The following is a 15,621-nucleotide window of genomic DNA, read 5'->3' on the forward strand; positions in this document are numbered from 1 at the left end:
TATCACTTGCATCACCCAGGTTCATTTGTCAACATCCTTATAAAAACAAGCCAAAAGTAATCAGTGTTGAACACCTGCTCTTTACATAAGCCTTTTCCTGTATAATACATGGCAGATATTTTTAAAAAATCCTTTAACATAATATTATAAATCAACTGTACTTTACAAATTTTTCCTCAAATCCCTGATATGCAGAAACTGCTTCACCTGCAAGCTCGACATTTTCCACACTATAACACTATATCACAATATCACACTATAACTAGTTTGAAACATGCAAACTAGTTACCATAAGTTTCTTTGACTTTCAGCCTCACAACAATGCTGTCCACTATACTTTAAAAAATCAGCCCTTAAAATTGAATTACACCTCTAAAACTGACCCAATTTCATTCCTTTGATGGCTGTCATACAGAGTGAGGTAAGTCAGAAAGAGAAAAACAGATATTGTATATTAATACATGTACATATAATTTAGAAAAATGGTACAGATGAACCTAGTTCCAGGGCAGGAATAGAGACATAGATGTGGAGAGCAGACGTGTGGACACAGTGTGAGAAGGGGAGTGTGGGATGAATTGGGTGATTGCATTTGACATAAATACATGTGTAAAAGAGATGGCTAGTGGGAACCTGTGGTATAGCACAGGGAGCTCAGCTCGGTGCTCTGAGATGACCTAGTGGGTGGGATGGAGAGGGTGGGAGTGAAGTACAAAAGGGATACATGTATATGTAAAGGTAATTTGCTTTGTTGTACAGCAGAAGCTAGCACAACATTGTAAAGCAATTATACTCCAATAAAAAATATGAATAATTGACCCTTGGCCCAGAACTTCCGATATTTGGGATGCTTATTAGAAAGACTCAATCTATCATTTAGCTTCGACTTGAGTTGGTGAAATGGACGAGACATGGGTTTGTCCAGCACTATAGCCATCAACCAGAGGTGGCAATTGACCATCTGAAGTTTGGCTTAGCTGAGCTGAGATGTGCTTTAAGTGTAAAATGCACAATGGATTCTGAAGATTGAATAAGAAAAAGCGAATTTAAACTATTTCGTTAAGATCTTTTAGACAATGTTTCGGAGAAGGCAATGGCACCCCACTCCAGTACTCTTGCCTGGAAAATCACATGGACGGAGGAGCCTGGTAGGCTGCACTCCATGGGGTTGCTAAGAGTCGGACACGACTGAGCGACTTCACTTTCACTTTTCTTTTTTTTTTTTGAAGGATTATATTACCTTTAATAGTATTAATTTTGAAGATGTTTCAACATTACATGAAGGGATACCCTTACAAGTGAAGTGTAGAAACCAGTGCAAATTTTGGTTAGCTTGTTCAGAAACAAAATGTTCCAAGAATGTTCTGAACATTGCTTCCATTATTAAAGTGAAGGTAATTTTTACAGTTGTTTGAGGTGTTGTAATATGTCTACTGATACTCCCAGCTGTTTTACCAAACTGGCTGTCTGTTCTAAAATCCAAGTGAGGCTTGGGTTTTCAGGGCATGCATGCTCCTGGGCTCTACACTTTTCACTTTCATGCATTGGAGAAGGAAATGGCAACCCACTCCAGTGTTCTTGCCTGGAGAATCCTAGGGACGGGGGAGCCTGGTGGGCTGCCATCTATGGGGTCGCACAGAGTCAGACACGATTGAAGCGACTTAGCAGCAGCAGACAATGTTTGTATTGTCAGTGTAAATACTTTTTGAAGTTATAACATTTTGCCGATTAAAATTATTTTGACTTGTTTTAAAAAAAATCAGCCCTCATCTCATGAATCCACAACTTTCAGCATTGTGCAGCTTTTCTATGGTTTCGTCATATACTATGGGTTTCAGCTTAGCACTCTCTGAAGCAGCCTCATGTACAGATCAGCAAATTTCCTCTTCCCTTTTCTGGATGTGCAAGGTTTTTGATTCATTAGCATTGAACACATGGACACAGCACTATAGCTTATGCCTGACAAGGCCCATCTAACATGTACATTTTCTCCATAAGGCACATTACAGCCTTCTTGTGCTCAGGAACACTGGACAGGACTTCAGCACTACTTTGGCGGGGCGTAGAAATGTTAATTCTTATACATTTATGTCTCAAGATATAGCAGAATATTTTAAGACCAATCAAATAATAAACCTACTGTGTTAACTCATGCAAAAATTTTACGGCAAATATTTCATTTTAGAGTACTATGTTAGGTAGATACTTAGTTACAACTATATCATATAACAGGATAGTAGGGACATCAGAATTTGAGTGTCACTCAAGGTAAGGAAGCCATCAATAGGGGATTAGCATTAGTACAAAAACTAGAAAGAAAACAAATAGACAAATTTTCCTGAAAAAATTTTTATAGCAGTATTATTGCAAATCGGAAGCTTACAACCCACTAATATGTGGATCTGGAGGAGTCCTTGTGATTCAGGAGATTGTTTATATGCAATAGAAGGGAATTTATTGATAACACCTAATCTGTGACTTCCCAAGGGACCTGGATCTGCAAATCAACAGAGAAAATCTCCTTAGTAAACTGCAATCCATATTTACTCAAATAATTTCCTTCAGTCTAGAGAGGGGTGAAAGGAGATTTCTATGTCTTGGCCCATTGCTATCACTAAATATTTGTCAAAATCTAATACACAAAAAGTTTTCATAATTCTAAAATTATACAAATATGCTTAAATTTGAAACATTAAATGTGCATAGAGACAGGTGATACTAAGTTAAATATGGTTTGGAATTACAAACATATTTAATAAGGGTATAATTTTTGAACTTTAATTACTTCTGCATTAGAGACCAGTTTTGGACATGATCCAGTCTCTGTAGTGCGTCACTCGAGTGTAGACTCCAGGCTTGTTTGGAAGGGCACACTCATCTCCCCAGCTTACAATACCAGCAAGGAACCAAGTGCCTTTATAATCTTCACCAACCAGAGGTCCACCAGAGTCACCCTAGAGATAAAAGGATATATATAATAACTATAATTTAAGAATGAATATTGCTTATCTTTTTCTCCTGTAGTAAAGACAGAGGAAACAGAAGGAAAAAAGCTAAATATTTCAATATTAAAATGATTCTAGTCAAGAACACTTTTAAATTCTGTAATCATTTATTTAAATCAAAGACATCAATATATGTCTTTGGATACAACAATATAATAATAAGAAATACATTTGAAAAATTTCAACTCAATTATTACCCAAAAGAGATACTTAAGATATTGTTGCTTATACCATCATCAGTATGCTGAGGAATTCTCTGATTATCTCCCCAAACGCTCTCATTTTCACACAGATGTTGAAAAAGAAGTAGTTTATATTTACTCACTACCAGCACTGGGCTATTGCTCTTCCAATCTTGGGGAAACACCTGGATTGGCTCCACCTATGAAATGCTATTACCAGCATTTACTTGCAGTTTTTTCACTCCATTCCTTTTCATTCTACATCTGCTCTTCAACTTCTTGAGAAAGCTAATTTTTGACTCCTCCCTTTTCTCCTACTGTATTAACTTACCTCCTACTTTCTATCTTTCTTTATGTGACTGGAGTGCATGATTTCGGAAAAGGCAATGGCACCCCACTCCAGTACTCTTGCCTGGAAAATCCCATGGGTGGAGGAGCCTGGTGGGCTGCAATCCATGGGGTCGCTAAGAGTCGGACAAGACTCAGTGACTTCACTTTCACTTTTCACTTTCATGCATTGGAGAGGAAAATGGCAACCCACTCCAGCACTCTTGCCTGGAGAATCCCAGGGACGGGGGAGCCTGGTGGGCTGCCGTCTATGGGGTTGCACAGAGTCGGACATGACTGAAGTGACTTAGCAGCAGCAGCAGCATTGCATTGCATGATTTATCCATACGACTACTCTGCCAACAAGATTCTTAGCTTCTTACCCTCCTCCCCACTACAATCTGGGCCAACCATACACTGTGAAAGAAAATCTTTCACAAATTTACATCCTTAAACCAACATCTTTTACCCTGTAGTTAGGGGTCCCTAGACATATTTCATTCTCATTGTTAAGAAGAGCCAGTAAAAACTTTTCATTTCATAATTTAAAAAAATATTTATTTTTCAGTTGTATAAAATACACATAAAATTACCATTTTAACCATTTTAAGTATGCAATTCAATGGCATTAAGTACATTCATATTGTGTGATCATCATCACCACCCATCTCCAGAACTTTTCCATCTTGGACAACTAAAGCTCTACACCCAGCACTGAATGATTACTCCTCATTGTCTCCTTTCTCCAGGTCCTGGCAGTCACCATTCTACTTTCTGTCTCTGTGAATCTAACTATTTCAAGTGCTTTATATGAATGGAATTGTATAGTATTTGTACTTCTGCGACTGGCTTATTTCAGTTAGCATAATGTCTTAAGTTTCATCCATGTTGTAGAGTGTCTCAGAATTTTCATCTTTTTAAGACTAAGTAATATGTAATTTATGCATATGTCACATTTTGTTTATCAATTTTTCCATCAATGGAGAGTTGTATTGCTTCAGTCTTTTGGCTCTTGTGAATAATGCTGCTATGAATATGGATGTACAAATATCTGTGTTCCTGCTTTTAATTCTTTTGGGTGAATACTAGAAAATGGAAATGCTGGAATGTATGGTTAATATATTTTTATTTGCTTTTGAAAAATGATTACCATGCTGCTTTCCATATAGGCTCACCATTTTACGTTCCCACCAGCAACATACAAGATTCATTTCAGAATTTTTAAAAATTTGATTTTCTCACTTGAAACCTAGTATCTTACTTAGTTTCAAATTGATGGAATAAGTAGAGAGCAACAGGTAGCAATCTGTCTGTTTCCTGTCCTTGTCCCTTTTGATTTCCCAGCTCACCTACATCAGCCCACACCTATGTTTACTCTCCTTTTCAGGCAAATGGATGTATTTGGTTCTTTTCAGGGTTAATCCCCTCATTTGTTCTTTGAATCAAAACCTTGTTCTCTCAGTAATTGTTTTGTGTAATTTTTTCCAATATGTCTTCATTTCCTTCACTGCCTTTTCTCTGTAGGCGTATATACTTTTTGGTCTGCCTGTTTTGGTTTGTCTACTTGAAAAAATCACAATATTTCTGGATATTAAAAGCTCTTATATTGTTCTAATTATCTTCCTTTCATAAAAGGGACTTCATGTAGTAATAGTGTTAATCGGTCAGTCATGTCCGACTCTGCAACCTCATAGACTGTAGTCTACTAGGCTCCTCTCTCCATGGGATTTCCCAGGAAAAAATACTGGAGTGGGTTGACATTTCCTTCTCCAGGGGATCTTCCTGATTCAGGATTGAACCCGGGTCTCATGCATTGCAGGCAGATTCTTTACCATCGGAGCCACTGGGAAGCCCAAACTTAATGTATAGTCTATACTGAAGTTTCCAGTTTCTCATTCTTTTGTTCACTTCTTTTTTTTTTAATTGAATTATAGTTAACATATAACATTATGTTATTTTCAGGTGTATAACATAGTGATTTGATCTTTTATATTGAATACATTATGAATTGATCCCCATGATAAGTCCAGGTACCACTGTCACCATGCAAAGTTATTACAGTGTTAGACATATTTCTATGTTCTACTTCATTATTTATTTTATAGCTGGAATTTTGTACCCCTTAATTCTCTTCACCTATTTCATCTGTTCCCCAACTCCTTCCCCTCTGGTAGCCACTAGATTCTTTTCTGTTCCTATAAGTCTGTTTCATTTTTTTTTTCAGATTTCACATGTAAGTGAAGTCATATAGTAACTATTACTCTGTCTTGCTTGTTTCACTTAGCACAATATCCTTCAGGTCCATCCATGTTGCTGCAAATGGCAAGATTTCATTCTTTTGTATGGCTGAATCATATTCCATTGTGTGTGTGTGTGTGTGTGTGTGTGTGTGTACCACATCTTCTTTATACATTCACCTATCAATGGACACTTAGGAAGTTTCCATTTAATAAAGTAGTTATATTTTTAATTTTTTGAGGAACTTCCAACTGCTAACATAACAGCTGCACCAATTCACATTCCCATCAACAGTGTACAAGGATTCCCTTTTCTTTGCAATCACCAACATTTGTATCTTCTTTTTCATAATTTCCATTTTAACAGGTATGAGGTGATATCTCATTGTAGTTTTGATTTGCACATCTCTGATAATTAATGATGTTGGGCATCTTTTCATGTGGCAAGAATAGTATGCAATGGGGGAAAAGCATCCTCTTTAATAAATGGTGCTTGGGCTTTCCTTGTGGCTCAACTGGTAAAGAATCCACCTGCAATGTGGATTCTGAGTTTGATCCCTGAGTTGGGAAGATTCCCTAGAGGAGGGAAAGGCTATCCACTCTACTATTCTGGCCTGGAATTTCACAAAGAGTCAGACATGACTGAATGACTTTCACTTTCATTTCCAGGAAAACTGGACAGTTACATGCAAAAGAATGAAACTGAACCATTGTCTTATATCACATACAAAAATACACTCAAAATGGATTAAAGATTTAAATATAAGACCCAAAATCATAAAACTCCTAGAGGAAAATGTAAACAGTAATCACTTTTACAGTGGTTTTAGCAATAGCTTTTTGGATGTCTTCTCAGGGAAGAGCAACAAAAGAAAAAATAAATGAGACTATATTAAACTAATACTCTTTTACTCAACTTACTTAATCTTTTACTCAATTGGTAGAAAAATTCAAAACAGTTTTTCTACCAAAGCAGTTTTCCAAACTTTACCAATAAACAATTGTTGAATTTGATAGACACTTTCCAGCAGTTAACTTGATGTTATGTGTTACTATTAACCATCCCCTTTTTTTCCAATTCCTGGATTTTGGTGAGATCAATTTCTTATGCTTTTCAGTTTTTCTGATCATTCTTATCTCTTACTGTTAGCCCTTTAAAAGCATGTATATCTGAGTTCAGTTACTTAGCTGCTTCTTATTTTATACACTGAGTTATTGTATCCATGCTCATGAATATAGCTACTGTCCAGGTGACAATGACTTTAAGGTATATCTCTGTAGCCACAACTCTTTCCTGAGCTCAAGATTTTTATTTACAATGATATATTGGACATATGTATCTAGATATTCCATAGGCATCTCATATTTTACAAACCCCAAATGGAACTCTTACCCTCCTCAACCTGCCTCTTTATCACACGCACCATCTCTCCAATAGCGCTCAGCTTTCTTTATAGTGCAACTCCCACATCTATACATGACTACTGGAAAAACCATAGCTTTGACTAGACGGACATTTGTTGGCAAAATAATGTCTCTGCTTCTTAATATGCTGTCTAGGTCGGTCAGAACTTTTCTTCCAAGGAGCAAGCATCTTTTAATTTCATGGCTGCAGTCACCATCTGCAGTGATTTTGGAGCCCAAGAAAAGACAGTCTGTCACTGTTTCCATTGTTTCCCCATCTTTTTGCCATAAAGTGATGGGACCAGATGCCATGATCTTAGTTTTCTGAATGTTGAGTTTTAAGCCAATTTTTTCAGTCTCCTCTTTTACTTTCATCAAGAGGCTCTTTAGTTCTTTTTCACTTTCTGCCTTAAGGGTGGTGTCATCTGCATATCTGAGGTTATTGATATTTCTCCCAGCAATCCTGATTCCAGCTTGTGCTTCCTCCAGCCCAGCGTTTCTTATGATGTACTCTGCATATAAGTTAAATAAGCAGGGTGATAATATACAGCCTTGACATACTCCTTTTCCTATTTTGAACCAGTCTGTTGTTGCATGTCCAGTTCTAACTGTTGTTTCCTGACTTGCATACAGGTTTCTCAAGAGGCAGGTCAGGTGGTCTGGTATTCCCATCTACTGAAGAATTTTCCACAGTTTATTGTGATCCACTCAGTCAAGACTTTGGCATAGTCAATAAAGCAGAAATAGATGTTTTTCTGGAACTCTCTTGCTTTTTCCATGATCCAGCGGATGTTGGCAATTTGATCTCTGGTTCCTCTGCCTTTTCTAAAACGAGCTTGAACATCTGGAAGTTCACAGTTCACATATTGCTGAAGCCTGGCTTTGAGCATTACTTTGCTAGCATGTGGGATGAGTGCAATTGTGCAATAGTTTGAGCATTCTTTGGCATTGCCTTTCTTTGCGATTGGAATGAAAACTGACCTTTTCCAGTCCTGTGGCCACTGCTGACTTTTCCAAATTTGCTGGCATATTGAGTGCAGCACTTTCGCAGCATCATCTTTTAGGATTTGAAATAGCTCAACTGGAATTCCATCACCTCCACTAGCTTTGTTCGTAGTGATGCATCCTAAGAGCCACTTGACTTCACATTCCAGAATATCTGGCTCTAGGTGAATGATCACACCATCGTGATTATCTGGGCTGTGAAGATCTTTTTTGTATAGTTCTTCTGTGTATTCTTGCCACCTCTTCTTAATATCTTCTGCTTCTGTTAGGTCCATACCATTTCTGTCCTTTTTTGTGTCCATCTTTCCATGAAATGTTCCCTTGGTATCTCTAATTTTCTTGAAGAGATCTCTAGTTTTTCCCACTCTATTGTTTTCCTCTATTTCTTTGCATTGATGATTGAGAAAGGGTTTTTTATCTCTTCTTGCTATTCTTTGGAACTCTGCATTCAAATTGGTATATCTTTCCTTTTCTCCATTGCCTTTCACTTCTCTTGTTTTCACAGCTATTTGTAAGGCCTCCTCAGACAACCATTTTGCCTTTTTCATTTCTTTTTTGGCAGATGGTCTTGATCCTTGTTTTTTGTACAATGTCACAAACCTTCATCCATAGTTCTTCAGTCACTCTGTGTATCAGATGTAATCCCTTGAATCTATTTGTCACTTCCACCGTATAATTGTAAGGGATTTGATTTAGGTCGTACCTGAATAGTCTAGTGGTTTTCCCTCCTTTCTTCAATTTAAGTCTGAATTTGGCAATAAGACGTTCATGATCTGAGCCACAGTTAGCTCCTGGTCTTGTTTTTGCTGACTGTATAGAGCTTCTCCATTTTTGGCTGCAAAGAATATAATCAATCTGATATCGGTATTGACCACCTGGCAATGTTCATGTGTAGAGTCTTCTCCTGTGTTGCTGAAAGAGTGTGTTTGCTATGACCAGTTCATTCTCTTAGCAATACTCTATTAGCCTTTGCCCCTCTTCATTCCGTATTCTAAGGCCAAATTTGCCTGTTACTCCAGGTGTTTCTTGACTTCCTACTTTTGCATTCCAGTCCCCTATAATGAAAAGGACATCTTTTTTGGGTGTTAGTTCTAAAAGGTCTTGTAGGCAAACCATTAAAAGAATGCAAACCACTTCAGTATTCTTGCCTTGAGAACCCCATGAACAGTGGATCATATATAAAAGCAAGTAAGGCAAATAGATTTCTTTGTGTTTGGAGATTAAGATGGGTGTGGGGGAATCAAAAGATGATGAAATCATTGATGGTGCTGTCAATGGAATGGCTGAAGTAATAAAACATGGATTCTAGGGTGCACAAATGTAGAAGAGAGTCATGGGGTAGAGGGTGATAGACTGGGATAAAGTTGAGAGAAACAGAATTTAAGTTTGTAATGACGTTGAAGAGTAAGTTTAATGAGACAGTTGGGAAGATGGGAATAAGTAATAAGAAATGATAATTATGTATTACAAGTTCTTGTTTGCATGTCATCTAGCTCCTGGAGTGCAAGAATAATGAGTGAATTGAATGAATAGGATAAGAATCCTTCTGGATTTATCACTGATCGTGCCTGCCTAGATAACTACAATAGTATTTTTGTTGGTTCTAGGACTATTGCTTATAAACAGCATCAGAAGTATTTGAAGCATATCAATAACCTCAGATATGCAGATGACACCACTGTTATGGCAGAAAGTGAAGAGGAACTAAAAAGCCTCTTGATGAGAGTGAAAGAGGAGAGTGAAAAAGTTGGCTTAAAGCTCAACATTCAGAAAACGAAGATCATGGCATCTGGTCCCATCACTTCCTGGGATATAGATGGGGAAACAGTGGAAACAGTGTCAGACTTTATTTTTGGGGGCTCCAAAATCACTGCAGATGGTGATTGCAGCCATGAAATTAAAAGACGCTTACTACTTGGAAGAAAATTTATGACCAACCTAGATAGCATATTGAAAAGCAGAGACATTACTTTGCCAACAAAGGTCCATCTAGTCAAGGCTATGGTTTTTCCTGTGGTCATGTATGGATGTGAGAGTTGGACTGTGAAGAAAGCTGAGCGCCAAAGAATTGATGCTTTTGCACTGTGGCCTTAGATAGAGTGCCTGATGAACTATGGAATGAGTTCGTGACATTGTACAGGAGACAGGGATCAAGACCATTCCCATAGAAAAGAAATGCAAAAAAGCAAAATGGCTGTCTGGGGAGGCCTTACAAATAGCTGTGAAAAGAAGAGAAGCAAAAAGCAAAGGAGAAAAGGAAAGATATAAACATCTGAATGCAGAGTTCCAAAGAATAGCAAGAAGAGATAAGAAAGCCTTCTTCAGCGATCAATGCAAAGAAATAGAGGAAAACAACAGAATGGGAAAGACTAGGGATCTCTTCAAGAAAATCAAGATACCAAAGGAACATTTCATGCAAAGATGAGCTTGATAAAGGACTGAAATGGTATGGACCTAACAGAAGCAGAAGATATTAAGAAGAGATGGCAAGAATACACAAAAGAACTGTACAAAAAAGATCTTCACGACCCAGATAATCACGATGGTGTGATCACTGACCTAGAGCCAGACATCATGGAATGTGAAGTCAAGTGGGCCTTAGAAAGCATCACTACGAACAAAGCTAGTGGAGGTGATGGAATTCCAGTTGAGCTATTTTAATTCCTGAAAGATGATGCTGTGAAAGTGCTGCACTCAACATGCCAGCAAATTTGGAAAACTCAGCAGCGGCCACAGGACTGGAAAAGGTTAGTTTTCATTCCAATCGCAAAGAAAGGCAATGCCAAAGAATGCTCAAACTACCGCACAATTGCACTCATCTAACATGCTGGTAAAGTAATGCTCAAAATTCTCCAAGCCAGGCTTCAGCAATATGTGAACCGTGAACTTCCTGATGTTCAAGCTGGTTTTAGAAAAGGCAGAGGAACCAGAGATCAATTTCCCAACATCCGCTGGATCATGGAAAAAGCAAGAGAGTTCCAGAAAAACATCTATTTCTGCTTTATTGACTATGCCAAAGCCTTTGACTGTGTGGATCACAATAAACTATGGAAAATTCTGAAAGAGATGGGAATACCAGACGACCTGATCTGCCTCTTGAGAAATTTGTATGCAGGTCAGGAAGCAACAGTTAGAACTGGACATGGAACAACAGACTGGTTCCAAATAGGAAAAGGAGTACGTCAAGTCTGTATATTGTCACCCTGTTTATTTAACTTATATGCAGGGTACATCATGAGAAATGCTGGACTGGAAGAAACACAAGCTGGAATCAAGATTTCTGGGAGAAATATCAATAACCTCAGTTATGCATATGACACCACCCTTATGGCAGAAAGTGAAGAGGAACTCAAAAGCCTCTTGATGAAAGTGAAAGTGGAGAGTGAAAAAGTTGGCTTAAAGCTTAACATTTAGAAAACGAAGATCCTGGCATCCGGTCCCACCAGTTCATGGGAAATAGATGGGGAAACAGTGGAAACAGTGTCAGACTTTATTTTTCTGGGCTCCAAAATCACTGCAGATGGTGTTTGCAGCCATGAAATGAAAAGACGCTTACTCCTTGGAAGGAAAGTTATGACCAACCTAGATAGCATATTCAAAAGCAGAGACATTACTTTGCCAACAAAGGTTCGTCTAGTCAAGGCTATGGTTTTTCCTGTGGTCATGTATGGATGTGAGAGTTGCACTGTGAAGAAGGCTGAGCACCGAAGAATTGATGCTTTTGAACTGTGGTGTTGGAGAAGACTCTTGAGAGTCCCTTGGACTGCAAGGAGATCGAACCAGTCTATTCTAAAGGAGATCAGCTCTGGGTGTTCTTTGGAAGGAATGATGCTAAAGCTGAAACTCCAGTACTTTGGCCACCTCATGCGAAGAGTTGACTCATTGGAAAAGACTTTGATGCTGGGAGGGATTGGGGGCAGGAGGAGAAGGGGACGACAGAAGATGAGACGGCTGGATGGCATCACTGACTCGATGGACGTGAGTTTGAGTGAACTCCGGGAGATGGTGATGGACAGGGAGGCCTGGTGTGCTGCGATTCATGGGGTCGCAAAGAGTCGGACATGACTGAGCGACTGAACTGAACGGAACTGAACTGAACTGAAGCATATGGAAAGGAAACCTGGTGCAGCATTCAAATTAGAGTTGGTGGAGTCTAATTTCCTGAACTTAATCTCAGTTTTGTCATTGAATACCTGTGTTAGTTTAGACATTACTTGATCTACTTGTCCCAGTCTCTTCATTTGAGAAGTAGGGTTTATAATAGTATAAGCATACATCACAAGATTGTTATAACCCAACTAAATTATTTTTAAAGAGCTTAAAACAGTGGCTAGCTCATGAAGATGCTATATAAATGTTAAATAAATCAAATATCTAAGGTGTTGGAGCCACCCTAAATCAAAAAAGCTCCACAATCCTTAGTCCTGTTGTCAGACCCAGTTGTGTTTCCCAGTGAAAGAGGACCAGTTGAACTAAAGTTACCAATATTCAGTTGCATCTCTTTATTGCTTATTTGAAATTGATTCTCATCCCCTTTCAGTAAGGGTGATTTAGCCCGTTAATACTTTAGTAAGACCTATCATTATATATAAGAAATATAATTTTAATCAGCTACTTTGGCTATAATACGTACTTCAGTCTTTAAAGATTATCAGTCTTTTGAGACCATTGAACAGATTAATTGGAAATTAAAAATCATACAAAAAAATCCGTTTGAAAATAGAATAAGCAGATTTACCTGGCAGGCATCGACACTTCCTTCCAGAAACCCAGCACACAACATCCCAGGTGTGATTGCACCGTCATATACCACTTTCCTGTTGCAGATCTTGTTATCTATAATCTTCACTAATCCCTTTTGGAGTATATTAGGACTTGTTCCTAGGGAAAAAATTATATAACTTTTTCTAAAGTCAATATTAATCTCCCTGGCTAGGTTATTAGCGGAGAAGGCAATGGCAACCCACTCCTGTACTCTTGCCTGGAAAATGCCATGGACGGAGGAGCCTGGTAGGCTGCAGTCCATGGGGTCCAAAGAGTCGGACACGACTGAGCGACTTCACTTTCACTTTTCACTTTCATGCATTGGAGAAGGAAATGGCAACCCACTCCAGTGTTCTTGACTGGAGAATCCCAGGGACGGCGGAGCCTGGTGGGCTGCTGTCTATGGGGTCACACAGAGTCGGACATGACTGAAGCGACTTAGTAGTAGTAGTAGTAAGTTATTAGTGTCTAACACTGTGTATAATTTCAAAATCAATGTAAAACATATGTTTTATTTAAACTTGTATTTGTGTGCTTTCTTATTTACAAGGAAATAATGTTATGAACACACCCAGCTACTGTTAAAAATGACCATATTTAGAAATACTAAGTGTGTCCATCCATGTTGATGGAATTTTTTTACTTTTGAATTGTTTTGGGAGTTTATATTTATTACACATATACTTTAGAAAACAAAATGAAAAACTCATACTCCAGAAATATACATTTTATGATCATTTTTAGATTTTCTGCTGTTTGTTACTATAATCCTATCTTGGAATTTGGGGTTTATTTTTTCTGCTTTTAAATGCATTTATGAACACAAACACAACATGCTTACATTATTAGGGTCATGTAAATGCACACATTTAAATGGTCTTTGCTCATGTATTGCTTTGTCACAGAAGTTCATTCATTTTATCCCATCAAAAATGTCCAATCTTCTGTGGTGCTTACTTTTTTTATGGTACTTACCTACAGAAAATGTGTTGTGTAATCTTATTTATTATATCTCATGATTATTGTCTGTCTTCCTTTGCCAAGAATGTGAGCTTTGTAAGGGCAGGAAATATTTGCCTATTTTAGTTACTAATATATCTAAACGACAGTACTTGGAATAAAGGTTGTGATCAAAATAAACATTTATTGAATGAGTAAATCAATAAATGAAATGGAGGTGAATGAATTGCTTATTCAAGTAATAAGCAATTCATTCAAATATTACATTTCTGTAAAAACTGCCATTGTTAAGGGAAGTGAAGTTACATAAAAAATGCTATGAAATTATAGTTTCTATATGAATGTCATTGAAGTTGGTTTTCATCTCCTTTAAAATGACCTAGAGAGAGTACTTCTCAGGTTTAGCTGTGATTCTGAGTATCTTTTTAAACTCCTAAAACCCGAACCATATAATGATAGAAGTTTAGGAACTCACCATCAGTCTTTAATGTTCCCCATCCAGTGACCACCACATCAGAATTGGATGGGAATGCATAAGAAGTTTCTGGAAGACATGCTCTTCGGATATTGCTTGTATACAGTACTGGTGAGGACAGACGTACTACAGCGATGTCATTGTTGTGTGAGGGGTAGCGGTAGTTTTCATGAATTATAATATCCTTGACACTTCGCTGTATTTGTGGATCACTTAAAAGGAGCCCGAAACTAACATTCCATTGTTTGGGATCCCTGGCACTAAAGAAAATAGATTTATTTATTAAAAGTCCTATATATTGGAGTTGTAGGAATTAATATCTTATACTTGCAAAAGAAATAGATAAATTTTGAATTCCATAGTGCATATAAGTATACAAAAGCAAAGCTGTACGTAAGAAACAAAGTTAAAATAATGATAGCATGAATAAATTTTGAATAAGTCAATAAGCTCTATTTTAAAAGGTAACTCATAGAAACTACATTTTATTATTATTTTTTGTACAGAAAAGACTCAAGAGGATTTAGAAAGATAAATATAACGACACAAGATAAATAAGATTTTATAAATAGTGTGCAAGGATATGAGACAGAGTAAACTTATGGAAATTAAGGATATAGTCAAAATTCTCTTTTATAATCATTAAAAACGATAAATAGAAAGATATTTCTGATTTTTACTATTACTTGTTAATCAAGGGTTGTATTCAATGCGTTAAGCACTGAATAGTGCTGCTGGAACACTTTAAAACTCTCAAGTTTGAGAGGAATTTTTGTTTGTATATAAAACCATTAAGTGTTATATAAAGTCAACATAAATTGGTGAAACGAACCATCAAACAAAAGGGTAAAAAACTTTCAGGTATAAAAGAGCAAACTTTTGGTATAATAATATATCCTTTAAAGAAATAATCATTTCAAACAAAGATATATATGGAAGGTTGCAGGAGGGACTAAAATACTTATAATTAAGTAAATTAGACCTAATGTAATAGATGAGAAAGAAACAGATCTGCATTCAGTTTGGGCTTTATAGTTTCCTTATGAAATTGAATTAAGTAGATTCATCTTCGTGACTTTCAGTTGAGAGCTATTTTGTCTTCCAAGAGACATTTACTAATGCCTGGAGAGGTTTTTGGTTGTCAGTCTTGAGGGGATGCTACTGACATTTGGTGTCTAGAGGACAGGGATGCTCCTAATCATTCTGTAATGCACAGGATAGCCCCCCACAACAAAGAATTATTTGGTCCAAAATGTGCCACT

The 15,621-nt window shown here is 37.3% G+C and overlaps 1 protein-coding gene across 1 annotated transcript in view; it reads right to left on the reverse strand.

The window, feature by feature from the left end:
* Positions 1–2,792: 2,792 nt before the first annotated feature.
* Positions 2,793–15,621, reverse strand: part of LOC129657931 (transmembrane protease serine 11C-like) — a 68,829-nt gene continuing 56,000 nt past the window's right edge. The window contains exons 8-10 of the mRNA XM_055588698.1: positions 14,360–14,619; positions 12,899–13,041; positions 2,793–2,954 (exon numbers count right to left, since the gene is read on the reverse strand). Of these exons, the coding sequence (XP_055444673.1) occupies positions 2,793–2,954; positions 12,899–13,041; positions 14,360–14,619 (565 nt within the window). The remainder of the gene's footprint in view (positions 2,955–12,898; positions 13,042–14,359; positions 14,620–15,621) is intronic.

This window comes from Bubalus kerabau, chromosome 7 (genome assembly GCF_029407905.1).
Source record: "Bubalus kerabau isolate K-KA32 ecotype Philippines breed swamp buffalo chromosome 7, PCC_UOA_SB_1v2, whole genome shotgun sequence".
NCBI classification, from domain to species: domain Eukaryota; kingdom Metazoa; phylum Chordata; class Mammalia; order Artiodactyla; family Bovidae; genus Bubalus; species Bubalus kerabau.